At 40.8% G+C, this 27686-nt stretch overlaps 2 protein-coding genes across 3 annotated transcripts in view; both read left to right on the top strand.

Moving 5' to 3' along the window:
• Positions 1 to 3919, top strand: part of nphp1 (nephronophthisis 1) — a 60767-nt gene extending 56848 nt beyond the window's left edge. For both annotated transcript variants that reach the window (XR_009655608.1, XM_060933248.1), the window contains one exon: positions 3747 to 3919. Coding sequence is in view for 1 of the 2 variants with exons in the window: in XM_060933248.1 (XP_060789231.1) it covers positions 3747 to 3785 (39 nt within the window). In the remaining variant the exon portion in view is untranslated. The remainder of the gene's footprint in view (positions 1 to 3746) is intronic.
• Positions 3920 to 21179: 17260 nt separating this feature from the next.
• Positions 21180 to 26619, top strand: LOC132894031 (myelin and lymphocyte protein-like). The gene is made up of 4 exons (XM_060933244.1): positions 21180 to 21476; positions 24644 to 24808; positions 25111 to 25251; positions 25363 to 26619. Exons 1-4 carry the CDS (start codon positions 21390 to 21392, stop codon positions 25435 to 25437), a joined length of 468 nt encoding a protein of 155 aa, XP_060789227.1. The 5' UTR covers positions 21180 to 21389; the 3' UTR covers positions 25438 to 26619.
• Positions 26620 to 27686: the final 1067 nt, after the last annotated feature.

The raw sequence follows: 27686 nt of genomic DNA, 5'->3' as shown, positions 1-27686 counted from the left end.
GGCGAGAGCCAGTGATGGGTTTGGTTAAAGATTCTTTACAACATGTCCTCATGCTTGGGGGTTGGGTTGCCAGATGTGATCATATTTCAACAAGAATGTAAAAGAATCTGGTTTGAGTAATGAAACATCTGGCAACTCTGCTGAACAGTGTAAAAACTGCAGCTGTGGATATTTAACATTTTTATATTTAAAGGTTAATGTGATGCATGCGATAGCTCAGGATCCAGAGAAATACTATGGGTTGTTAGAACTGCACATTACATTCAGTTCAAAGTGATTGAACCTAACAGTACTGGAAAGAAAATGTATTTCAGTATTAAAATGGAAAATAGCACTGTGTGTCACAGGAAACAGCTTGTGAGGGTTATTCTTTGAAGATTAGAATGAAATATAAGGAGTATTGGACTAGCTCAGAGCAGAAGAACTGGGGACAGCAGGAGAGCGAGCTGTGGGTTGTGACCTGAAAAATGTCTTTTCCTGCTGTTTATGGAGTAATAATAAAAGCCCTGGACTGGTTCTGCCACATTCCTGCTTTTGATGTGGATCAGATTCCGGCTGTGCCCGCTCCATGGAGATCCTGCCCAGAAACTAAACCAATGATCAAATAACGACGAGCAGAGACGCTGCCTTTCTGATCTAACTGTGCACAAAGGAATGTTATGAGACATATTTCTCATCGCTAACTGGATTAGCGATAACGTATCAATCTTTCATCACCTTATAACCGTGTGAGTGAATACAGTTAGACTGCACTCACTCTCAGGACTGAACGTTGTGGCAGGTTCATGCAGAGAGTTACTCTTACGGCCATGAAGTTGATTATTTCCCTCGAACAGCACGTCCCTAAGGGTTTTACTGCCCTTATACCACAGCAGTTTACCAACAGTTACAATTTCATTTATTAAAGAACGACACATTATACTTGTGTTATGTTGGTGAAATATTAATGCTCTCGTTCTTATACGTTATCGTTTCTATAGTAACCGCTCACAGGGGCGTGTCCAGCAGACGCTCCACTGATAATAAATATGTTTTCTGTTCTTATCTGTCAGGAGAAGTGTGTGTGTGTGTGTGTGTGTGTGTGTGTGTGTGTGTGTGTGTGTGTAACATTTCTGGAAGGAGTCTCCAGTGTCAGCGCTGTGTAATAGTCAGAGTTAAAGCTGTAACTTTTCATGATTTTTTTCCCTTATTAACTTCAGGAGAGAGACTAAAGAGACGCTAGTGAGGGAATGACTGTTTAACGTCAGCAAGAACAGGAACTAACAACACTCCTTAACGTTACATGGTATTGTAACACAGGTAGTTGTGGTTCACTAATCTGATTGGTTGAATGCTGTTCCAAGAGTTCTGATATTTACGATACCAGCACTGGGACGTTTCACTGTGTATCACTCCGCTCGTGTGTGCTCACCACATAAAATTCCACTTCCTAGTTTGAAATAGTTACTACAGTAGAACTGGTGACATCATCAGCCGACATGGCGATCGTTACTTTTCAGGAATATGACTTTTTTTGTAATATATGAAAGCTCATGAGGTGAAGAAGAAACAGAAGAAGGGACGATATTTTTAACGGTAATCTCGTATGAGTCAATGGGAGCGAGCCAGCCGACGGATTATAAAGCAAGTGCTGGTATTTAGTACAACAGGATGTCCTTTCATGTCACGCCCTCTCTCGTGTCACGCCCCCTCTCGTGTCACGCCCCCTCTCGTGTCACGCCCCCTCTCGTGTCACGCCCCCTCTCATGTCACGTCCTGTCTCATGTCACGTCCTGTCTCATGTCACGCCCCCTCTCATGTCACGCCCCCTCTCATGTCACGTCCTGTCTCATGTCACGTCCTGTCTCATGTCACGCCCCCTCTCATGTCACGCCCCCTCTCATGTCACGTCCTGTCTCATGTCACGTCCTGTCTCATGTCACGCCCCCTCTCATGTCACGCCCTGTCTCATGTCAGGCCCCATCTCATGTCATGCTCCTTTATATCATAGACATATAAACATAGACGCCACATTGAGCTGGTGGCCCGTTGCTGGGATACGTCAGAGTGTCCGCCATATTGGATGTGGCAAATCTTCCCCGTAAACCAATGCAAGTAAATGGACTGAACTTCATAAAGCCCCTTTCTACAATAATATTTAACTCGATGCCTTTTATTCACCCATTAAGACACACACATGTATATTTGGGAAACAAACAGGCATCACAACAACATATATAACTTTTAATGTGATGGTTATAAATAGTGTGCGAAATCCCCTGTACACTGCAAACTAGCGACAGATCCGCGATAGATAGCTCAGGTAAGCTAATCAGTCAGCATACCGTAGCAAGCTACCAAAACCTGAGGCCACAATAACCAACCGACAAGACTGAATATGATAAATGATGGAAATAGTGGAAAAACTGGAAATAGTGAATGAAAATAAAAATGTACTGTTTTATTTATTGAGTCACCACACAGACCTGCTCTCGCTGAATAAAGTGAGCTGAATGAGCGCCAAACTGAGTTCGGCCAGGTTCTAACGTCATACCAAAACAAAATACATCACTGATTCCTTCCCATTCAGAAAGGTTAAAAACATTCATCATACGTTCAAAAACGTTCATCATAGTGTGGCACTGTATTCTCTAATTCTCACTGCTTATAACTCTACACCCCCCCGGTGGAGATGAGCTGGGAAACTGAAGACTGAAGGAACAGCTCCCTCTCTGATCCTGACTGTCTGACCTGTTCTGTCCAAATCCTCCGTTCTGAAGTGTTCACTGCAGAGCATGGATGACGGAGTAGCAGAAAACCCTTCCCGTCGCACAGCTGTCTCCCACTGCTTTTTCATGGCTTTATTTTTGGGAAACCTACATAGTATGTGAAAAGTTAGCTAAGCAACTAACAATCAGCGTAGTTACGAAGGAAATACTTCGTTGTTTGGAGACAGGTTTCACCGAGCGGCTATTATGCGCGAGACTTCATATTAGCCACAAAGTCAGAAAAATCTGTTCGTAAAATTACGTTATAATGACCAAATACAATGAAAAGTATTTTTCCAGTCTCACCTGTGAAAGGTAATCCCATGTGATCTCGTTTGGACGGTAAACCTGTTGGTACAGTTAAACGCAGCACATGAATGAGGCATCTTTATTCTCGGCTACTGTCTAGACGCTATACCAGAGACGATGAAGAATCTCCACTTTGCCACATCCAATATGGCGGCGAGGATGATGTATGATTCTACGCAGAAGGCGGCGTCTATGTTTATATGTCTATGCTTCATATCACGTCCTCTCTCGTGTCATGCCCTCTCACGTGTCACGCCCTTTCACGTGCCACGCCCTGTCTCGTGTCATTGTGTCACGCCGTTTCATGTCATATTGCTAAAGTATCTCGTGTCTTTTTTTAATAAATACAAAATCATATTTGCTGGTAAAGTGCTGCAGTATAAAAGGAATAAAAACACTTAGAGGTGTGCTGTTATTGGAAAATAACTACCTTCAAGGTGACTGAAACAGCAAAACACAGTGTTTATTATTCGCAGAATTATTACTAACACTGCTATATGAGAGATTTTAAATAAATGTTGATGACAGTATTTTGCTATAAAACGTAAACAGAGGCATCGCCGGGTACTGAACACTGCAGGAAGGTAAAGAGTGTGACTGTGAACATTGGCGTGGTTTCCATTATGATATCCAGTTATGTTGACTTTACATCATGTCTCATACAGAAACTCTGTGTGTGTGTGTGTGTAGGTTGTGTTTCATTTCAGAGTAAGAAACCTGAGTCAGTAAGATGACACGCCTAGGTGGCCTGCTGCTGTGGTGACAGAAAAAAGTTGGAGCCCAAAACACACACACACACACACACACACACACTACCCATGTAATGATGCTATCTATTGTCATAAACTTCCCCTCCATTCCAATTCTGTTTCAGCAAACATAATCTTGTGTGTGTGTTTTCTTGAGTTCTAAATAGTTTCTCTGTTTTTGTATCTTGGTAATGACAAAACATCGTCACAAAGATAGGAATATTTGACAGTTTTTTCATTGTGGGGACATTTTTTCTGGGTCCAGGAGGAAAGCTGTTCATCTCATCTCATCTCATTATCTGTAGCCGCTTTATCCTGTTCTACAGGGTCGCAGGCGAGCTGGATCCTATCCCAGCTGACTACGGGTGAAAGGCGGGGTTCACCCTGGACAAGTCGCCAGGTCATCACAGGGCTGACACACAGACACAGACAACCATTCACACCTACGCTCAATTTAGAGTCACCAGTTAACCTAACCTGCATGTCTTTGGACTGTGGGGGAAACCGGAGCACCCGGAGGAAACCCACGCGGACACGGGGAGAACATGCAAACTCCACACAGAAAGGCCCTCGCCGGCCACGGGGTTCGAACCCAGGACCTTCTTGCTGTGAGGCGACAGCGCTAACCACTACACCACCGTGCTGCCCGAAAGCTGTTCATGTTATTAATAATTATGAAACTGGAAGGTTCTGACAAGGAGAGTAATACAGAGTTAATGCTGAAGGAGGAAAGGCTGTGTTTCTGTATTTTTCCTCAGATACTTGTGTTTGTTTGTTTTTTTACCTTCGCCACCTTTGTTGGAGGACGTTATGGTTTTCCACCATTTGTTTGTTTGTTTTCCCCAATGTATCTCAAAAAGTAGTGAACATATTTTGATTAAATTTGGAGGAAAGGTGAGCCATGGGCCAAGGAACAATCATTTAGATTTTTATGTAAATCTAGATATATACAGCTCTTTGCAAAAGTCTGAGGCTCATGTAAAGAAATGCTGTCGACCAAAAATGGCTTAAAAATAATGAAATGAAATGTTTCAACATTAAAAAATACTATAAACAGTAATCAGTGAGCCATAATAAATTAAACAAAGTCAGTATTTGGTGTGAGATTAAATTTCCTTTGCTTTAAAAAAAATTATCCGTCTCAGGTCCAGTGAGGTCAGTTTTATGCGGAAATGATCTGTAGGTTTTCCTGAGCATCTTACAGAACCAGCCACAGTTCTTCTGGACACTTTGACTGTCACACTCACTTCTTCATTTTACACCAAAACCCAGCAGCCTTCATTATGCTTTCTTTTTTCATCTGAAAAGTGCTCTTTTGTGGAATATGCTGCTCAGATACAAACTTTTTTTTTCCTGTAACATTTAATTTTGTGCTGGACCCCCCCCCCCCCCCCCCCCCCCCAACATTTGGACTCTAAAATGTTTTTGTAATGTTTGACTCAATAATGTAAAAGTCATAAAATAGAAATCGATAAAGTTTGTATGGAAAAAAAATAGGGGGGGGGGGGCTAAGACTTTTGCATAGTACTGTATGGGGATCCAGGATTTTTTTGTCTGTTCCCAACATAACTCAAAAAGTAGTGAACGGATTTGGATGAAATTTGGTGGACAGCTTTAGTATGATCCCTGGTTCAAGTCATCTGATTTTGATGTTGATGACACTGTATGTGGCTTGGCGGGGGTCTGAACTCTACTGAGGGTCCTTCTAGTTTAGTTCTCTTTACGCCATACTGACGTGTCACTATAAACAATAATGTGTTTCTGTTATAAAGATGTTTCTCACACTCGTTACTGCGTGTTCATTTAAATCAGTAACACACTAGTGCAGAAATTAGAAGCTGTGTGCAACATAAGACAGATTAAAGACACCATGTCTGTGATTGTCACTTTAAAACAATGAGAAGCAGCTACAGAAAGAGGAACACTTGTAAACTGAGCTGTGTTTGTCAGTGTTTTTTGTTTTCTCTGAGCGATACACATAGTTGCTGAGAAACAATCGAAACTCAATTCCTTTCAGTTCAGTTTTTATTTGTATAGTGTGTTTCACAACGGACATGGTCACAGAGTAGATTTACAGAAATATATATATTCCACTTATACATTTTAATATGAATGAGCAAACCATCTTAATCTAATCTGTGATCTAAGTGATATGAGAATGAAAATTAATATTTCTGATCGTCATCTCAGTAACCCTGACTTTCCCATTAATAAACCAATTCTTCCCCTCAGTAACTGTAGCCTTGTATTTAAGAACCTTAATTGTATTTTTAAATTTAATCTGATCATAATCTTAATCTGGTAAACAGCTCAAATAATTTAAGATGAAGTGGGATGTAATGTGCATGGTTTGGATCATTAGCAGTGGTTTGATGGTTCACTCAGGTGTATGAGCCAGCAGGTAGTTTCAGTAATCCACTGCTTGTCCAGGTGGCTGTCCTGTGTGTTCTGACGGGTCGTGTTTGATATTCTTCTGTTATATCGAGCAAATCTGCAAGATCAGAATATATATATGATGTATTTCAGGAAGGAAAGCCCTCATCAATCATTACCCAAAGTTCCCAGTAAAACTCAATAATAACTTGAGAGTTTGGTGTTGTGTTGGATTGAGGGATTTGCTGGGAGAAGTTACCCCAGGTAGGGGTAAACCATCATAGCTTCCTGAAGTACCTACGGTATGTACTTTACAATAATCACACTGACAAACAGGTGACTCACAGTTAGGCTTTTCCAAAAATGATTAAACATCCATCACTTTGGATTATAATTATAACTAGATTTGCGTTTCATGAAGGAAATACACAGTGCTTGCAAAGATCTGAAAGAAAGTTTAAAAGAAAGTTTTAAAATGGTAACAAACAAACAAACAAACAAACAAAGCTTGCTAGTATGTTGCAAGCATGGTGCTATGGCATTCCAGGTCGTCAGAGGGGTATTTATTTTGGGTTTGGGTGCATTTAGCAGTTACAGAGGAATTCCTGGGTTTGGGTTTTGGAGAGCATTTCGCAGTGAGACGGGGAGTTTATCTTTGTGTTTGGAGCAGTATCAGGTGGGGCAGTAATCTGTTTTTGTGTTTGGAGATTTAACAGTGTGGGGATATTTAGGGCCCGAGCACTGTTCGGTGCGAGACCCTATTGTTTTTCAAAGGATCTCATCTCATCTCATTATCTGTAGCCGCTTTATCCTGTTCTACAGGGTCGCAGGCAAGTATATAATAATAATAATAATAATAATAATAATAATAATGGGCGGCACGGTGGTGTAGTGGTTAGCGCTGTCGCCTCACAGCAAGAAGGTCCTGGGTTCGAGCCCCGTGGCCGGCGAGGGCCTTTCTGTGCGGAGTTTGCATGTTCTCCGCGTGTCCGCGTGGGTTTCCTCCGGGTGCTCCGGTTTCCCCCACAGTCCAAAGACATGCAGGTTAGGTTAACTGGTGACTCTAAATTGAGCGTAGGTGTGAATGTGAGTGTGAATGGTTGTCTGTGTCTATGTGTCAGCCCTGTGATGACCTGGTGACTTGTCCAGGGTGAACCCCGCCTTTCGCCCGTAGTCAGCTGGGATAGGATCCAGCTCGCCTGCGACCCTGTAGAACAGGATAAAGCAGCTAGAGATGATGAGATGAGATGAGACTGGCTAGGATATAAGAAAATTCTACAACCCAGAAACAGATGGGAGCTCCGCTTTTAGGCAGTGCCTAAATCTATATATTAGTGACCTGCCATCATTGTGCATTTTGTTGCAGACATGAAAATTCTGCATGTACACACACACACACACACACACACACACACACACTGCAGACACAGGAAAGCTAAGATGACTTAAGATTACAGCGTGAGATAGAGATAAGGAGGAAACACATGTATAGTTTTGTACATATATAAATGTACATTTTCACGCCACACACACACACACACACACACACACACACACACACACACACACACACACACACACAGTCTTTGTCTGTCTATCTCTCATCTGTCAAGCAGTCATGGCATTTGCAACATGCACATCACCTTTGAACATTTGATGAATATATGACATGTGACTGTTTTGTTGGGTGGCGGAATGTCCTGGGCTGCGGAACCACACGTGCGAGGGCCCGTCAAGGCCGCTAGCGGCTTTAATTTTGGTTATTATTATTTGGTTTTGGGGCATTCATATTTGTTTTTGTTTTTTGTGCATGATCAGTGAGGCTGATATTTGGGGTTATTTAGCAGTAAGTGGGGGTTTATTTTTTCACTTTTTAAGGAACTTAGAAGTCGGGCCAAGTTCTTCAGGAGTTTAGGTGCATTTATAACTGTGGGCATTTAGGGGTAGTTATATTTGGGTTTGGGACATTTAGCAATTGGGGGGGCATTACAAGTGCTGTAATTCCTACACTATTCACCCGATTTGGATGTAAGTATCCTCAAATTAAATTTATTTGAGTTTGGGGACGGGCGGCACGGTGGTGTAGTGGTTAGCGCTGTCGCCTCACAGCAAGAAAGTCCGGGTTCGAGCCCCGTGGCCGGCGAGGGCCTTTCTGTGCGGAGTTTGCATGTTCTCCCCGTGTCCGCGTGGGTTTCCTCCGGGCGCTCCGGTTTCCCCCACAGTCCAAAGACATGCAGGTTAGGTTAACTGGTGACTCTAAATTGAGCGTAGGTGTGAATGTGAGTGTGAATGGTTGTCTGTGTCTATGTGTCAGCCCTGTGATGACCTGGCGACTTGTCCAGGGTGAACCCCGCCTTTCGCCCGTAGTCAGCTGGGATAGGCTCCAGCTCGCCTGCGACCCTGTAGAACAGGATAAAGCGGCTACAGATAATGAGATGAGATGAGTTTGGGGACATTGGAAAACAAGGGAGTTATATATCTATTTGGGCTTTGAAGAAATTTGAAGTGAGGGAGGTTTTTTTTAATTGGTTACTAGTTAATTGGTTTTGTAGCAATTAACAGACAGTGTGGTATTCTGCCTTTCACTGGCTACCTATCACAGCTCGTATCAAATTTAAGACATTGGTGCTAGTTTACCAGGCAGGCAAGGGGTCAGGTCCAGCATACCTCCAGAGTCTGATCCGCCCCTACACGCTAGACAGATCCCTATGCTCCACTACTACTGGTCACCTGGCCCCTCCTCCTCCTCTCTGCTCCTGCCCCGCCCACTCAAGACTGCTGTCTGTCCTGGTTCCCCGTTAATGGAATGACCTTCCCACTGAGGTCAGAAGTGTCGACTCCCTGACCACCTTCAAGCGCAGACTGAAGACTCACCTCTTCAGGCTGCACCTCTCCCCTTCCTCCCCGCCCACTGTGTAACTGTGTATCGGTCCTGACCAACCCAGGGTGTGTACGGTCTCGCCTGGGGTTAGCTGTTGGAGTTTTAGTTTTCTCTATTTAGTTGTCCTCTGTACGGTTGCTTTGTTTCCTTGGCTGGTTGCTGATTGTTACTTCATCAGAATATTACACTCAGTGTCGTTCTGTCACTTGTTCAGTTGGTACTAGAACTTTCTTGTCTGGAAATTCAGCACTTTGTGTCCCTGACTTTTGCACTCATTGTATGTCGCTGTGGATAAGAGCATCTGCTAAATGCCTGTAATGTAATGTAATGTAATGTAACGTATACCCGTGTGAGTGAACAGGCAGAAGATTGATGTAGGAGAGAAAGGGCTTAGCATATTGAAGTGCACACCTGCATATGTGAGAACTCAACATGCCATTGTTTACTTTTGGTAGGCGTCTACTACAAAAATTCTAATTTAAACTTAAATAATTTAAAATGACAAATTTAATCAAGACCAAAAATTTTACAGCACACCAAGAACTTATGGCCAAGAGCTTCAAAAACATGTTTTGAACGGCGTCTTTATGGTGAGGGCTCCAGACTGTTTTATTCACAAATCTCAAGTAATCGCAGTAGAACATATGGTAGTGATATGATCTAAATGTATTACTAAGGTAGGTTAAGTACCTACTAAATGACTGTTGCTGTAGTACGTACTATGTGATGTGGGTGAGTACTAAGGACACAATTCAGATGAACTCTGCCTCCATCTTACCTGTCCTCTGACCCTGATGTTCTCAGATCACGTATACCCACGTATGCTGTGAAAATGAAAAAAGACCATTTCTGCAACAGCAGAAATGTTGAAACCGTTCCTGATATTTACATTTGTACATCACTTTGACGCTGCAACAACTGACTTCAATTCACTCTGCCATCTTCTTTCTATTTTCCCTGGAGGAATTCTTCTTCTTCTTTGGTTATTCAGAGGCTCCAGTTGAATGATGGGATTGTGTAGTGGAGCGTAGTGTGGTGTGTTTACACACTACAGATGTAGTGCATCACCTGGGTTCTGTTCAACTACGATTAAATGCCTACTGAGTATTCAGACACCCTCGACACTGCTTTTTGCACACTAATAGTATAGAAGTGTGAGTGTTCAGATACAGACTCTGAGTGAAAATGAAACAAGATCACAGAACAAGATGCTGAAGAAAAGGCAATAATCAAATAAATAGATAATAAATAAAATAGATATGGAACAGAAAATAAATTCAGGAAATAATCATTTAGGAAAGAGACCTGAAAACAAAGACAACCCCCCCCCCCCCCCCCTTTTTAATCCTGTTGCCATTGGTAAACCACACACACACACACACACACACACACACACACAGAAACAAACATATAGCATGTTCCCAGTAATGAAACACTGACCGTGTTGGTGATATGAGAAGTTATAAGACCTGCAACTCATCATACTAAGGTGTGTAAGAACCGGTCCGAGAAGGGAGGAGAAAGACACGTCTGTGTGTGTGTGTGTGTGTGTGTGTGTGTGTGTGTGTGTACACATGTAATGATGTATTGTTATAGAGCTGCGTGTTTAAGGCCTTATATGTAAAACTCTGGAACACACACACACAGTTTTTTACTTGCTTTATGAGGTAGATAGGGATTTGATTTATATATTAAATAATACTAAACCTAAAGTTAACCCTACAATGGTGCTTGAAAGTTTGTGAACCCTTTAGAATGTTCTGTATTTCTGCATAAATATGACCTAAAACATCATCAGATTTTCACACAAGTCCTAAAAGTAGATAAAGAGAACCCAGTTAAACAAATGAGACAAAAATATTATACTTGGTCATTTATTTATTGAGGAAAATGATCCAATATTACATATCTGTGAGTGGCAAAAGTATGTGAACCTTTGCTTTCAGTATCTGGTGTGACCCCCTTGTGCAGCAATAACTGCAACTAAACGTTTGCGGTAACTGTTGATCAGTCCTGCACACCGGCTTGGAGGAATTTTAGCCCATTCCTCCGTATAGAACAGCTTCAACTCTGGGATGTTGGTGGGTTTCCTCACATGAACTGCTCGCTTCAGGTCCTTCAACAACATTTCCATTGGATTAAGGTCAGGACTTTGACTTGGCCATTCCAAAACATTCACTTTATTCTTCTTTAACCATTCTTTGGTAGAACGACTTGTGTGCTTAGGGTCGTTGTCTTGCTGCATGACCCACCTTCTCTTGAGATTCAGTTCATGGACAGATGTCCTGACATTTTCCTTTAGAATTTGCTGGTATAATTCAGAATTCATTGTTCCATCAATGATGGCAAGCCGTCCTGGCCCAGATGCAGCAAAACAAGCCCAAACCATGATGCTACCACCACCATGTTTCACAGATGGGATAAGGTTCTTATGCTAGAATGCAGTGTTTTCCTTTCTCCAAACATAACGCTTCTCATTTAAACCAAAATGTTGTAATTTGGTCTCCTCCGTCCACAAAACATTTTTCCAATAGCGTTCTGGCTTGTCCACATGATCTTTAGCAAACTGCAGATGAGCAGCAATGTTCTTTTTGGAGAGCAGTGGCTTTCTCCTTGCAACCTTGCCATGCACACCATTGTTGTTCAGTGTTCTCCAGATGGTGGACTCATGAACATTAACATTAGCCAATGTGAGAGAGGCCTTCAGTTGCTTAGAAGTTACCCTGGGGTCCTTTGTGACCTCGCCGACTATTACACGCCTTGCTCTTGGAGTGATCTTTGTTGGTCGACCACTCCTGGGGAGGGTAACAATGCACAGAAAATTCCTCAGTGTTGAATTAACACCCAGAGTGTTTATATTGGTCCAATTGGACCAATATAAACACTCTGGGTGTTAATTCAACACTGGGGAATTTGCTGTGTGGTCTTGAATTTCCTCCATTTGTACACAATCTGTCTGACTGTGGATTGGTGGAGTCCAAACTCTTTAGAGATGGTTTTGTAACCTTTTCCAGCCTGATGAGCATCAACAACGCTTTTTCTGAGGTCCTCAGAAATCTCCTTTGTTCGTGCCATGATACACTTCCACAAACGTGTTGTGAAGATCAGACTTTGATAGATCCCTGTTCTTTAAATAAAACAGGGTGCCCACTCACACCTGATTGTCATCCCATTGATTGAAAACACCTGACTCTAATTTCACCTTCAAATTAACTGCTAATCCTAGAGGTTCACATACTTTTGTCACTCACAGATATGTAATATTGGATCATTTTCCTCAATAAATAAATGACCAAGTATAATATTTTTGTCTCATTTGTTTAACTGGGTTCTCTTTATCTACTTTTAGGACTTGTGTGAAAATCTGATGATGTTTTACGTCATATTTATGCAGAAATATAAAAAATTCTAAAGGGTTCGCAAACTTTCAAGCACCACTGTACTCTCAGTAACCCTAATTTGAGTCTTGCCATTTAGACAACCACCTTTAACCCATCTGCTCCTAGAGTCTGGTGGTTTTTGTCACTTAACATGGCCAGGAGCAGTTAAATAACCTTTGTAATCCTAACCTCAAACTCATTAACCCTAAACGTAACCTCTAACCCTCAGTAACCTCAACAACAACCAGAAAACTCCTACTTTTAACTTGGTCTCTTGTCTCACAAGCCAGAACTATAGATTTTGCTACAGTCTGGTACATTGCATCACTAAAATTGACCAAGAACCATCGAAGTTAAAGGTCCAGTGTGTAGGATTTAGTTGATTGCAACCAGCTGAATGCCCCTCCCTTACCGCTCCCTTTCCAAGTGTGTATTAGACAGTGTTGTAGTTGAGTCACTAAACCTCGAGTCCAAATCCAGTCTTGAGTCCCCAGTGGTCAAGTCCAAATCAAGTCCAAGTCATTAAAGAAAATTTCAAGTTGAGTCCACTATTGCTCCGAGTCGAGTCCAAGAACAAGACTCCATCTGCACCATGTGACGGTGTCTGTTGCTGCCTTTCTGTGAAAGCATCTCTGCTACTGTGTTGGACTAACGTTACTGCTCCACTGCCCCATTTTAGTTAGCAGACTACAGATAAAAAGCTGGTTCATCACTCAGCAAGCCCCACCCACTATCAACAGGGCAAATAGCATGAGAGAGGGTCAACACTCGCTAGTTCATCGCTCAGCAAGCAAGCCCCACTATCAACAGGGCAATGAACGTAGCATGTCACTTCCTTCTCTGGGTAGAGTCTCGCCAAATGACAATTGAAGTTCGAGGTTGTCCCCGTCGTCTCCTTGATAGTTCTTCTACATATGGAACACATAGCAGTGCATTTTTTCCCACTGCATGAGAAGCCTGTAGACAATACTAGGGTCTTCTCGCCAGACATTTTAGTGCCGTTAACGTTAGTTTGTTCCTGACCATGACGTATGAACAGGTGAATGTGCTTCTCTTGCACAAAATTAGTATAAAAATTAATGTACAACCCCGATTCCAAAAAAGTTGGGACAAAGTACAAATTGTAAATAAAAACGGAATGCAATGATGTGGAAGTTTCAAAATTCCATATTTTATTCAGAATAGAACATAGATGACAGGTCAAATGTTTAAACTGAGAAATTGTATCATTTAAAGAGAAAAATTAGGTGATTTTAAATTTCATGGCAACAACACATCTCAAAAAAGTTGGGACAAGGCCATGTTTACCACTGTGAGACATCCCCTTTTCTCTTTACAACAGTCTGTAAACGTCTGGGGACTGAGGAGACAAGTTGCTCAAGTTTAGGGATAGGAATGTTAACCCATTCTTGTCTAATGTAGGATTCTAGTTGCTCAACTGTCTTTGGTCTTTTTTGTCGTATCTTCCGTTTTATGATGCGCCAAATGTTTTCTATGGGTGAAAGATCTGGACTGCAGGCTGGCCAGTTCAGTACCCGGACCCTTCTTCTACGCAGCCATGATGCTGTAATTGATGCAGTATGTGGTTTGACATTGTCATGTTGGAAAATGCAAGGTCTTCCCTGAAAGAGACGTCGTCTGGATGGGAGCATATGTTGCTCTAGAACCTGGATATACCTTTCAGCATTGATGGTGTCTTTCCAGATGTGTAAGCTGCCCATGCCACACGCACTAATGCAACCCCATACCATCAGAGATGCAGGCTTCTGAACTGAGCGCTGATAACAACTTGGGTCGTCCTTCTCCTCTTTAGTCCGAATGACACGGCGTCCCTGATTTCCATAAAGAACTTCAAATTTTGATTCGTCTGACCACAGAACAGTTTTCCACTTTGCCACGGTCCATTTTAAATGAGCCTTGGCCCAGAGAAGACGTCTGCGCTTCTGGATCGTGTTTAGATACGGCTTCTTCTTTGAACTATAGAGTTTTAGCTGGCAACAGCGGATAGCACGGTGAATTGTGTTCACAGATAATGTTCTCTGGAAATATTCCTGAGCCCATTTTGTGATTTCCAATACAGAAGCATGCCTGTATGTGATGCAGTGCCATCTAAGGGCCCGAAGATCACGGGCACCCAGTATGGTTTTCCGGCCTTGACCCTTACACACAGAGATTCTTCCAGATTCTCTGAATCTTTTGATGATATTATGCACTGTAGATGATGATATGTTCAAACTCTTTGCAATTTTACACTGTCGAACTCCTTTCTGATATTGCTCCACTATTTGTTGGCGCAGAATTAGGGGGATTGGTGATCCTCTTCCCATCTTTACTTCTGAGAGCTGCTGCCACTCCAAGATGCTCTTTTTATACCCAGTCATGTTAATGACCTATTGCCAATTGACCTAATGAGTTGCAATTTGGTCTTCCAGCTGTTCCTTTTTTGTACCTTTAACTTTTCCAGCCTCTTATTGCCCCTGTCCCAACTTTTTTGAGATGTGTTGCTGTGATGAAATTTAAAATGAGCCAATATTTGGCATGAAATTTCAAAATGTCTCACTTTCGACATTTGATATGTTGTCTATGTTCTATTGTGAATACAATATCAGTTTTTGAGATTTGTAAATTATTGCATTCTGTTTTTATTTACAATTTGGACTTTGTCCCAACTTTTTTGGAATCGGGGTTGTACATATAAAAATCTTATGCTAAATTATTATGGCATGTTACAAAAAATAAAGAGAAAATCTGAGTTCTCGTCTCCAATTCACGAGTCCGAATGCAGTTAATGCACGAGTCCAAGTCCAAGTCATTAGCGCTCAAGTCCAAGTCACAAGTCCTTAAAATTAGGGCACAAGTCGGACTCGAGTCCAAATCCTGGACTCAAGTACTACAAGCCTGGTATTAGACCATACGGTGCCCATCAGCTGCCCATAGTGTTCCTCCAAAACTTACATTCATGCTCCCTTGCTTTTACTTGTGCTAATTAATCATTATGATCCTCCATTTATCAAAATTTGCGTTCTCAGCACCAGCAAACACTGATTCCTCTTCTTTCTTCTTCTTCTTCCATCTAGAGGTTTGTCTGTTCTGGGCTCCTGTAGCGGTGCAACATGGCAGTTCCATGGAAGTGGACCCGCCCGTTATGTAGATATAACGAATAAAACAAATCAGCTAGAAAGATCGCCAGAAAAGCAACGGAAACCAAAAGGTTGTTGTGAAGGGACAGATCGAGCACTGGAATTGACTGAAGGATGAAACAGGCATGAAATCTGACAAAGAATTTGCAGCGCTCGTCTTGGATCGGTGAATCTGAGTATGGAGTTATAAACCTAATATTTTCATCTTACAGAGAAAGAAACAAAAGCAGGAAAAGAGGAAAGATGTAAATATCTATCTTTTGCTTCACAGATCTATTCGCAATTGTCAACCACAAATTACATCCCTGCGACTCAAAACTCTCCAAGGTCAATGCAGAGTCATGGTGTTTTCTGTAGGTCGTCTTCTTGCTGTGATGCAGTTCCATAGTTATGCTAATTAGTTAAAGCTCCTCCCTTGTGTTCGGCTGTTTCTGTAGGGACGTTCTGTTTACCTCAAGAAATCCCAAACCGGAAAAAAGCAACCCTCAGGACATCAGAATTATCACATCTCATCCACATGATGATATTGTTCTTGCAGGACAGTAAAATGCCATGCACAATAAAAAAATTTAAAGATATCAGATGACTTTCCAGTCAGCACCTTTAAATAAATTGGACAATTTATCACCACCACAAACAAAGGCAATTCATTCCCTTAAATCATCTCATCTCATCTCATCTCATCTCATCTCATCTCATCTCATCTCATCTCATTATCTGTAGCCGCTTTATCCTGTTCTACAGGGTCGCAGGTGAGCTGGATCCTATCCCAGCTGACTACGGGCGAAAGGCGGGGTTCACCCTGGACAAGTCGCCAGGTCATCACAGGACTGACACATAGACACAGACAACCATTCACACTCACATTCACACCTACGCTCAATTTAGAGTCACCAGTTAACCTAACCTGCATGTCTTTGGACTGTGGGGGAAACCGGAGCACCCGGAGGAAACCCACGCGGACACGGGGAGAACATGCAAACTCCACACAGAAAGGCCCTTGCCGGCCACGGGGCTCGCACCCAGACCTTCTTGCTGTGAGGCGACAGTGCTAACCACTACACCACCACGCCGCCTCCCTTAAATCAAATAAAGACATTCTCATGAACCCGGCTGATAAAGGGTCAGGAATCGTCATTTTGGATAAAACTCAATACATATCTGAGGCCTAAAGACAACTGAACCATACTGATCATAATATTCCTTTAACACATTCACTTCAAATGGAAACCAAACTTTGATACAAAACTTTGTAAATACTGTAGATTACATAAAAAAATTACCCAATTCCAAACAAAAACATTATTTGATGGTTGTGTATATCCTTAAACCTTTTTTTTTTAAATTACCAAAGATTCATGCTTCTCCAGAAGCATGGACAATACCAGGTGAGATCCCGAGGGATGCCGATGGTGTAAGACTGTGGAAGCGAATCCTATCACATAGCTCAATACAGACACACAACCTGATATCACAAAGATAAGACACCAGAGTGACCCCGGGGCAGACCCAAGACATGCTGGAGAGATTATATTTCTCAGCTGTCCTGGGAATGCCTTGGCATCACCCTGGAGGAGCTGGAGGAGGTGGCTGGGTCAAAGGAGGTTTGGGTATCGCTTCTGAGACTGCTGCACCACGATCCAGAACTAGATATGTGGTAGAAAATGGATGGATGGATGGATGGATGGATGGACCATAGTTATTTTTGCAAATACAAATCAAGAGCTTCAGTTTATGTTCACAATGTTCAAACACCAGAACGGGAAAAATTGTGATCTCACAGTGTGACTTTCTCTCACTGTGGTCTGGGTGCTGGTTTGATCCAGATGGACTGGTTTGAGTATTTCAGAAGCTGCTGATCTCCTGGGGTTTTCACACACAACAGTCTCTAGAGTTTACACAGAATGGTGCAGAAAACAAAAAACACTGAGTGAGTGAGCGACAGTTCTGTGGGTGGAAACAAACGCCTTGTTGATAAGAGAGGGTCAGAGGGAAATGGATGGATTGGTTTGAGCTTTTTTGCCAGGAAAGATATACCTTAACTTTACTCACAGTAACCTTAAATTTACTCACAGCAACTTTAACTTTACTCACAGTAATTTTACTCATAAGGGCGGCACGGTGGTGTAGTGGTTAGTGCTGTCGCCTGACAGCAAGAAGGTCCGGGTTCGAGCCCCGTGGCCGGCGAGGGCCTTTCTGTGTGGAGTTTGCATGTTCTCCCCGTGTCCGCGTGGGTTTCCTCCGGGTGCTCCGGTTTCCCCCACAGTCCAAAGACATGCAGGTTAGGTTAACTGGTGACTCTAAATTGAGCGTAGGTGTGAATGTGAGTGTGAATGGTTGTCTGTGTCTATGTGTCAGCCCTGTGATGACCTGGCGACTTGTCCAGGGTGTACCCCGCCTTTCGCCCGTAGTCAGCTGGGATAGGCTCCAGCTGCCCGCGACCCTGTAGAACAGGATAAAGCGGCTACAGATGATGAGATGAACGTTACCCACAGTAACTTTAACTTTACTCACAGTAGCTTTACTCACAGTAACTTTACATTTACTCACTTTAACTTTACTCACAGTAACTTTAGCCACAGTAACTTTGCTCACAGTAGCTTTAACTTTACCCACTGTAGATTTACTCATAGTAACTTTACCTTTACTCACATTAACTTCAACTTTACTCACAGTAACGTTACTCACAGTAGCCTAAACTTTACCCAGAGTAACTTTAACTTTACTCACAGTGACTTTACTCACAGTAACTTTAACATTACTCACATCAACTTTACTCCCAGTAACCTTAACTTAACTTACAGTAACTTTAACTTTACTCACAGTAACTTTACTCACAGTAGCTTTAACTTTACCCACAGTAGCTTTACTCATAGTAACTTTACCTTTACTCACAGTAACTTCAACTTTACTCATAGTAACTTTACTCACAGTAACTTTAATATTACTCACATCAACTTTACTCGCAGTAACCTTAACTTTACTTACAATAACTTTAACTTTACTCACAGTAACTTTACTCACAGTAACCTTAACTTTACTTACAGTAACTTTAACTTTACTCACAGCAACTTTACTCACAGTGACTTTAACTTTACTCACAGCAACTTTACTCACAGTAGCTTTAACTTTACCCACAGTAACTTCACTCACAGTAACTTTACTCACAGTAACTTTAACTTTACTCACAGCAACTTTACTCGCAGTAACCTTAACTTTATTTAGAATAACTTTAACTTTACTCACAGTAACTTTACTCACAGTAACCTTAACTTTACTTACAGTAACTTTAAATTTACTCACAGTAACGTTAACTTTACCTACAATAACTTTAACTTTACTCACAGTAACCTTAACTTTACTCACAGTAACTTTAACTTTACTCACAGTTACTTTACTCACAGTAAACTTAACTTTGCTTACAATAGCTTTAACTTTACTCACAGTAACTTTAACTTTACTCACGGTAACTTTACTCACAGTAACCTTAACTTTACTACAATAACTTTACTCAGTAACTTTATTCACATTAACTTTACTCACAGTAACCTTTACTTACAGTAACTTTAACTTTACTCACAGTAACTTTACTCACAGTAACCTTAACTTTACTTACAGTAATCTTTACTTTACTCACAGTAACCTTAACTTTACTTGCAATAACTTTACTCACACTAACTTTACTCACAGTGACCTTAACTTTACTCACAGTAACTTTAACTTTACTCACTGTAACTTTACTCAGAGTAACCTTAACTTTACTTACAGTAACTTTAACTTTACTCACAGTAACCTTAACTTTACTTACAGTAACTTTAACTTTACTCACAGTAACCTTAACTTTAGTTACAATAACTTTTCTTACAATAACTTTCACTTTACTCATAGTAACCTTAACTTTACTCACAGTAACTTTTGTTACAGTAACTTTAACTTTACTCACAGTAACCTTAACTTTACTTACAATAACTGTAACTTTAAACACAGTGACCTTAACTTTACTCATAGTAACTTTTCTTACAGTGACGTTAACTCACAGTAACCTTAACTTTACTTACAATAACTTTAACTTTACTCACAGTAACCTTCACTTTACTTACAGTAACTTTAACTTTACTTATAGTAACTTTAACTTTACTCACATTAACTTTACTCACAGTAGCCTTAACTTTACTTACAGTAACTTTAACTTTACTCACAGTAACTTTAACTTTACTCACAGTAACCTTAACTTTATTTACAGTAACATTAACCAAACGTTCTCAAAACATCAAAACTGTCATGTGTTCCTGTCAGTATGAGGGCCTCACAAAAGAGCTAAAACATACATGAACACACAAGAATGAGGAAATATACCAGGTAGAAACCAACAAGGGTCTAAACAGAAGGCCTCACAGACACACACACACACACACACACACACACACACACACACACACACACACACACACACACACACAAGATATTTATTCAGACTTTGTTTCAATGAGAGAACTCATAGACAAGACTGTCCTTAATTATAATGTCCTTTAATGTTATGTTTTAATGTATTTATTTGTCCTGTTTAAAGATTAAACATTAATAATAATAATAATAATAATAATAATAATAGAGGAGAACAGGAACAGGAGAATTGCCTGTTTATGACCAGCCTTGAATATTTTTTGCATAATTTTTCAGATGTTAAACTGAAATGCCCTGAAGCTGGGTTTTTTTACATCCAAAGCAAACACTTACTTTTACAGATTTACATATCTGAGAGGGCGGCACGGTGGTGTAGTGGTTAGCGCTGTCGCCTCACAGCAAGAAGGTCCTGGGTTCGAGCCCCGTGGCCGGCGAGGGCCTTTCTGTGTGGAGTTTGCATGTTCTCCCCGTGTCCGCGTGGGTTTCCTCCGGGTGCTCCGGTTTCCCCCACAGTCCAAAGACATGCAGGTTAGGTTAACTGGTGACTCTAAATTGAGCGTAGGTGTGAATGTGAGTGTGAATGGTTGTCTGTGTCTATGTGTCAGCCCTGTGATGACCTGGCGACTTGTCCAGGGTGAACCCCGCCTTTCGCCCGTAGTCAGCTGGGATAGGCTCCAGCTCGCCTGCGACCCTGTAGAACAGGATAAAGCGGCTACAGATAATGAGATGAGATGAGACATATCTGAGAGAGGAGACAGATTCCTGAGCACATCTGTGAACTCACACACATTTTACTGAAAGGGGAACATTTCACAAACGTTTTTAATTCTGCAAGTGCAAAAAAAACAACAACCCAGTAATAAGTTTAATATACTGTATTTAGATTATAGAGATGATCTTCAGGTCATTTTGATATGCAAGCAGTAAGAAGTGGTGTGTGTGTGTGTGTGTGTGTGTGAATCCGAATCTGAATCAGGAAGGTGATGATGGTGCTTTTGTGTTCACTGTATTATTTCCACTCCCACCTACACACACACACACACACACACACACACACACATGCTCATCAAATTTGCCATTATTGTGGAAACTTGTAATTTCACGTCATTCCCATGGAACCAGTCCACGCTGCAGCTCCTCCTCTCACATCCCACTGAACCTGCCGAGTGAATTCACTACAAACACACGGCACCAAAAGAGGAGGAACATGTGGAGGACAAGGAATGGAGGAGGAGGAGGAGGAGGGGAACAAACCAGCTTTATAAACCACCCACCGTCTCCCTGAACTCATTTCCAGTCATTTTTGTTAACACACACATACACACACATATTCACACACATATACACACACACACACACGCGTGCACACACACACACACACACACACACACACACCTTGTAGGATTATGGCCTCTGCAGTGACTGGGAATGGGCTTCCGAGTGGGTGTAAGATTTTCATCAGTATGCCTGACATCCTCTTCATCCCAGAATTTGTAAGTAATGACTACATATATATATGTGTGTGTGTGTGTGTGTGTGTGTGTGTGTGGTCATGCAGCCATGAAATGAGATAAGTTAATATCGACTTTCTTGACACCTGATTGAAACCAAAGTGCAGGTCACAGATGAGCGATGAAGTGTTGTGGATGTGCCAGGAGCTGGATGAGTGTGAAGCCAAACACACACGCACACACGCACGCACGCACGCACGCACGCACGCACACACACACACACACACACACACCACCTCTATTACATGTAACAGGTGGATAAACTAGAGGCTCTATTAAGAAACACAGATGGATAAAACCTCTGGAGTTAGAAGGATAGACAGATAGATGTAATAAATATTTTGGAGAATAGACAAAGTTTTCCAGAGAAACAGATTGTTTTTCGGGGGAAAAAAAAGAAAAGTCGTTTGTGTAAGGGATGCTGTGTTTGAGGCTGAAGCAGGAGATGTGAAGTTCTTCTGGAAACATGGTGTTCTGCATCTAATTAGGACCATTTCTACTACTGTTAGTCTGATAGATAGATAGATAGATAGATAGATAGATAGATAGATAGATAGATAGATAGATAGATAGATAGATAGACTTAATGTACAAAATAATATAATATGTCTTCACACTAAGTTCTGTTATTTATTCACTCCGTATCATGGCCTTGTGATGGCTGTTTGGTTTATAGTTTATAATTTTAATTATTTTATTGATTCTCGTGTCTCTCTTGTGTGTAAACACATGATGTAATGATAATCCTCTGAGAATCAGTGATAGTGTAAATAAATTCAGGACATCAATGATCAGATTTTATTCTTATTGATTTTTCTGGCGCTCTGAATAAAAACAGCGTCAAACTCGACTCCTAGCGTAAAGTCGTGCATTCCTGAATCCTGATGAAACGCGTTGACGCAAAGTGTTTTCCGTGTGCATAAAGATCAACCCGGAGCTGGATATTTAAACACGACACAATAGCTGGAGAAGAATCTGACGCTGCCGGAATTTCCAGTTTGGTTGCCTCGGAGCTTTTCTCTAACAGGATTATAACTGCTTCCAAACAACGGTTTCTGCGTTCTGTAACTTCGGCTGCTTCGGGTTGTGTTTCTGTTTATTCATGGGAAAAAAAAGGCTGAGGATGATTTTATTGGGAAATGTTTGGTTATGACTTGATAATTGATGTTGATCAGATTTTAACATTACGTCTTTTTTCTTTCTTTTTTTTTAGATAAATGTACATTTTTATGAAAAGTTAAATGAAATCCAGGATCTTCTCTAATGATTTGTCATCACTGAGCCAGAATACTTTAAACAAACCACTTGAAAGAGATATTCGGATAACCTTTAAACCTTTAATTTAAGATAAGATAAAAGTATTGATTCAGAGAGAGGAGAGAGCAGAAAGTACAAAATACTGTTAAATAAAGTTAAAAGTATAAATGTACAAAGTTGAAATAATAAACAGTGACTAAAAATGAAACTGTACATAACAATATTTCAGCTTTACAGAGCAAAAGTGTTTGTGTAACAGACGAAGGATAAATAATCCTAATGATTCTATTTAATACAGAATGTAGAACCTGAGATGATGATGATGATGATGATGAACTATAAATGAAGATCAGTGGAATAATTTTGCAGGTAGAACTTTAACTTTAGGACAAACGAGCTTTCAATTAATAATAATCCCAGTCACATTAATGATCATTTAAAGCTCTTTGGGTTTCTGATCTGATAGAGTTGTATGATTTTTTTTCTCATTCCATCCTGCTGTCTATGAGAACCTCACAGGCTCTTTGTTCCTGCTCAGGTTCTTCAGTCTGTTCAGGTTCTTCAGTCTGTTCAGGTTCTTCTTCATCCAGAGGTTCAGCGTTTATCCTAAAAATAAATAAATAAATAAATAAATAAATAACTTTCTGTGAACCGAGCTCTCAGTCTGACCTGAGAAACATCTTAGAGTTCACCAGCTCTACATCTGTTCATAAGTAGTGATGAAACAGTTCTTCTTGAAGATTAGCACTGTATCGAAAGATCTTGCAACTTTGAACACTTTATTATTGTTATTATTATTATCAGCTGTGATTGAACTCCGTATTGAAGTCAGAAAGCTGAAAGATCTGCAGCTCGCTCACTATCTGATTTCCAGGTTGCTCAATCTGCACAGTGGAGCAGAGTCTGGGTTCTGGAGTTCTCCCGAGCTGTTAGGAAACGTATTTGATCAAGGTGTGCTAATGTATTTGAGCCCTTACCTATCTGATAAATCAGGTTTGAGTGCGGAGTGATGAGGGATATCTGATCCTAATGTTTACTCCGTCACCTTTTACATCAATGCTGGTGAGATTTCTGTTGTTTATCTCACATTTTAACCCTCAGCAGGTCGTAACCGGTTATTTGGTTAAGGCGGAGTCTTCAGTGTGTGGTGACACGAGAACACACTCAACATCTTGCTCATTCTTGTTCACTTTTGTACAATTCCACTCAGACCTTCTGCACGACAGTTACACTGAACACTCAGTACAGCTCGGGAGGTGTTTGGGAAAATCCCCAAGTCCACAAGTTTCAGTCATTTTTAATTATTTTGCGAAAATTGTTTCATCAGAGTGGGCGGAGTCTTTTCTGAGTCAATAATAATTACTGAAGGAGGTTTAATTATTCGCTAAAGAAAATATATTCGATATGATTTACGCTGTTTTATATTTGTAGAAATATCTGTGGATTTCTGGAAATGAAATCAAGGAAAAATTTTTAAGCCTTTTATTAAAAATTTGTATTTTGTTAAAGTTGTAACATAAAACATAAACAAATCAAGTAAAAATGTAGCAATAATAAATATCGAAGAAAATGAAACGTTGTAATGTAAATAAAATTCATCAAAACACACACACACACACACACACACACACACACACACACACACACACACACACCAAATGATTTATTGCAATAATAAACACCTTTAAAATAAAACACCTGTGAGGTTGATTCTTAATTATTGATTATTGAAAACGTGACAGATTTAATTTCTGTAATGTGAGTGATCCTCTCACCTCCTCAACTGTAGGTTTGGATTCTGGAGTTGTTGTTGTTGTTGTTGTTGTTGATTTGTTTGCCCCTTCCTGGGTGTCTTACCCATTGCTGTGAGGTGTGTGTTGGACTGTGTGCAGGTTTTCGGCGGTCTGACGTGGTGTCTGGTGGCTTCCACTCGAGTGGATCCAGCCAATCCTCTGGGCTGGGTGATGAGCGTCTCCATCTTCTGCTTCGTCTTAACCACGGTGTGGTTCTTCATCTTCCTCAGCGGAGGAAACCAGAGCAGTTGGTGGCCCGGCCTGGTAATTACACACACGTACACGAAACATCATTTAGCTTTCGTAATTTATTTTGATTTATTTTCTAGTAAATCCAACAGAATCGTTTTTGTTACAATGCTGAGACTTTTTCTTAATGTTTGTTATCAACAGCATGATTATTTCAGTAAACTGAAATTGCCTTTATCCAACAGAAATTATATGAAATATCATGAGGGTTAATAACATTACAATAATAATAAAATAACTTTAGCGTAAACACTCAGTTGTATCTTTGGTGATGAAACAAAATACAATTTATTTTAGTTTATTTTAATCCCTCCCAGGACGCTGGGTATCATTTTATCGCTGTACTTTTCTACCTGAGCTCATCAGTAGCTTTGGCTTACGTCACACTCGATTACAAGAGGAGATTAACTCAAGGAGAAAAAGTTTTAAAGACGTATCAGGAGGACATCGCTGCTGTGGTGAGAAACACACACTGCATTTCACATTTATTGACACTGTATTACATTAGATATAGACAAACACATCCATGTAATTTCCATTAATTATACTTTGTGTGTGTGTGTGTTCAGGTGATGTCTTACATAGCCACGCTGCTCTACTTCCTTCATGCCATCTTCTCTGCGCTCCGGTGGAAATCATCCTGAAGAGCAAACATCAAAAAAAATAAACTGTCTTCACCTCAAAACCCCAAATCCTAAATTAAATCTGATAAAAAAAATAAAATTAAAATAAGGGTTAGGGTTAGGTTAATATATATAAAAAATATATCCATCCATCCATTATCTGTAGCCGCTTTATCCTGTTCTACAGGGTCACGGGCAGCTGGATCCTATCCCAGCTGACTACGGGCGAAAGGCGGGGTTCACCCTGGACAAGTCGCCAGGTCATCACAGGGCTGACACATAGACACAGACAACCACTCACACTCACATTCACACCTACGCTCAATTTAGAGTCACCAGTTAACCTAACCTGCATGTCTTTGGACTGTGGGGGAAACCGGAGCACCCGGAGGAAACCCACGCGGACACGGGGAGAACATGCAAACTCCGCACAGAAAGGCCCTCGCCGGCCACGGGGCTCGAACCCGGACCTTCTTGCTGTGAGGCGACAGTGATCACCACTACACCACCATGCCACCCTTATAAATAAAAAATAAATAAAACAATTCCTGTTCCCCCCAAAAATTCAAATAAATAAATAAAATAAAGTACCCCAGTAGGGGGCAGTAATCATAACTGACACTTTAGTTTCCTGCTGATGACCAGAAGGTTGTGAGATCAAATCCCACAGTTTGCCAAAGTGCCACTTTTAATTCTTCTTTAATAACCTCCGGTTTCCTTTCAAAGGTGGGATTCTGTAAAAAAAAAAAAATCTTAACATTAAATAAAGTTATATAAACATACAAAGACAAAAAAAACATTGTATCTGATTTTTTTTGGAGATTACTGCGTGCAAATTTCATTCATTTTATTAAATTGTTTCTGATTTTGTTCCACTGTTTTAACTTTATAAACATGTCAGAGAGCGAGGCCACGCCCGACTCAGCAGATCCACAATTGCAGTTTATACAACGGACAGATCCACAGAATTCTGATTCTTATTTACTCATGAGTTGTTTTCTTTGTGTTATTTTCTTTAGCGTCTGTTTGCTGAATTGTTCTGATCTCAGATTCTGTAAATACAGCTTTAAGAACACGTTCACATTGGAGTCAGAAACCGTTGAACAAACGGACAACTCTGATGAGTGAATCCATTTTATACACAAATCTGACCTTAATTTGGTGAAAGAGAGAGAGAGAGAGAGAGAGAGAGAGCACTCTGTACATTCCCTTGTATGCTCACACGGTGCCACGCCCACTTGTGTGTTTAAGGTTTTCTGATCCACACTGAAAACTTTGTGAAAGCCAAAATAGGTTAAAAAAATCATAATTTTTCCAAAGAAAATAAAGCTTGTTTGAGGTAAATAAAAGTGTTAAAAACTATGGATTATAAATCAATCAATCAATCAATAAATAGGATGGATAATATATATCTGTGTTTCTGCGCCATCTGAATATCACTAAGAGAAATACCTGATGTGATTTTCTTGCAAAAATTTTCACGTTAATGTTATTATGCCATAATCACAAATAAACTGTTTAACAAACCACATGGCCTTCTGCATACAACACACACACACACACACACACACACACACACACACACACACACACACACACACACACACACCAACAACAGAGGTTTCCTGCATTTTTCTCTGTTTATCTTTTCTCTTCTCTGGAACCCGGTGCTCTCTGAGTTCTGGAGGGTTTTTTTCCCTCGAACTGTCTTCAGGATCTTTATAAAGCAGTGGCTGATGAAAGTCCAGATTCAGCTCCAGGATCTTCAGGGCTGTTTTGTTTTCCTCCTGAAAAGTGCTGAACTGCTCAGAAGTGTGGATCTGATTTATGAGAGAGTTCATTAAGGAGACTTTACTGCTCATGAATGCAGACGTTTTTACGTTTGTGTCGATCAGGATGCAGGAATAATAACTGTTAGACCTGAGCAACGTTCTGTCTGTTCGTATCCACCGTTCCACTGACTGTGTGTAAAAACTGTGAAGTTGGACTCGGGAACATTTAGCTGGTGGTTATTTTTGTCCGGGATATTCTCAAGGCTGATGTTTTGTGAATAACAGTGTAAGAGTGGAGTGGAATTAAATCCTGTATTCTGAGCCTTTAAAATGGATCACTGTCCAAAAAGACATGAGAACCGCTGTGTTAGGAAAAGAGAATATTCTGATATATTACACAGACACAAGTGTTTTACTGGGAAATACACCACTCATATTTATGTTTGATCTGAGCTCCATCTGGGACATGGAGAACCAAAACCGCGACATAAATCTCTA

The sequence above is a fragment of the Neoarius graeffei genome, chromosome 11 (assembly GCF_027579695.1).
Source record: "Neoarius graeffei isolate fNeoGra1 chromosome 11, fNeoGra1.pri, whole genome shotgun sequence".
Classification (NCBI taxonomy): Eukaryota; Metazoa; Chordata; class Actinopteri; order Siluriformes; family Ariidae; genus Neoarius; species Neoarius graeffei.
This window is presented reverse-complemented; position numbering and strand designations above follow the sequence as displayed.

Bases quoted from the DNA above. Each gene is read 5' to 3' on its own strand.
- LOC132894031 (XM_060933244.1), top strand. From the start codon at position 21,390: ATGGCCTCTGCAGTGACTGGGAATGGGCTTCCGAGTGGGTGTAAGATT. The intron at 21,477-24,643 runs GTAAGTAATGAC...GACTGTGTGCAG, and splicing joins TCCTCTTCATCCCAGAATTT to GTTTTCGGCGGTCTGACGTG. The intron at 25,252-25,362 runs GTGAGAAACACA...GTGTGTGTTCAG, and splicing joins AGGAGGACATCGCTGCTGTG to GTGATGTCTTACATAGCCAC.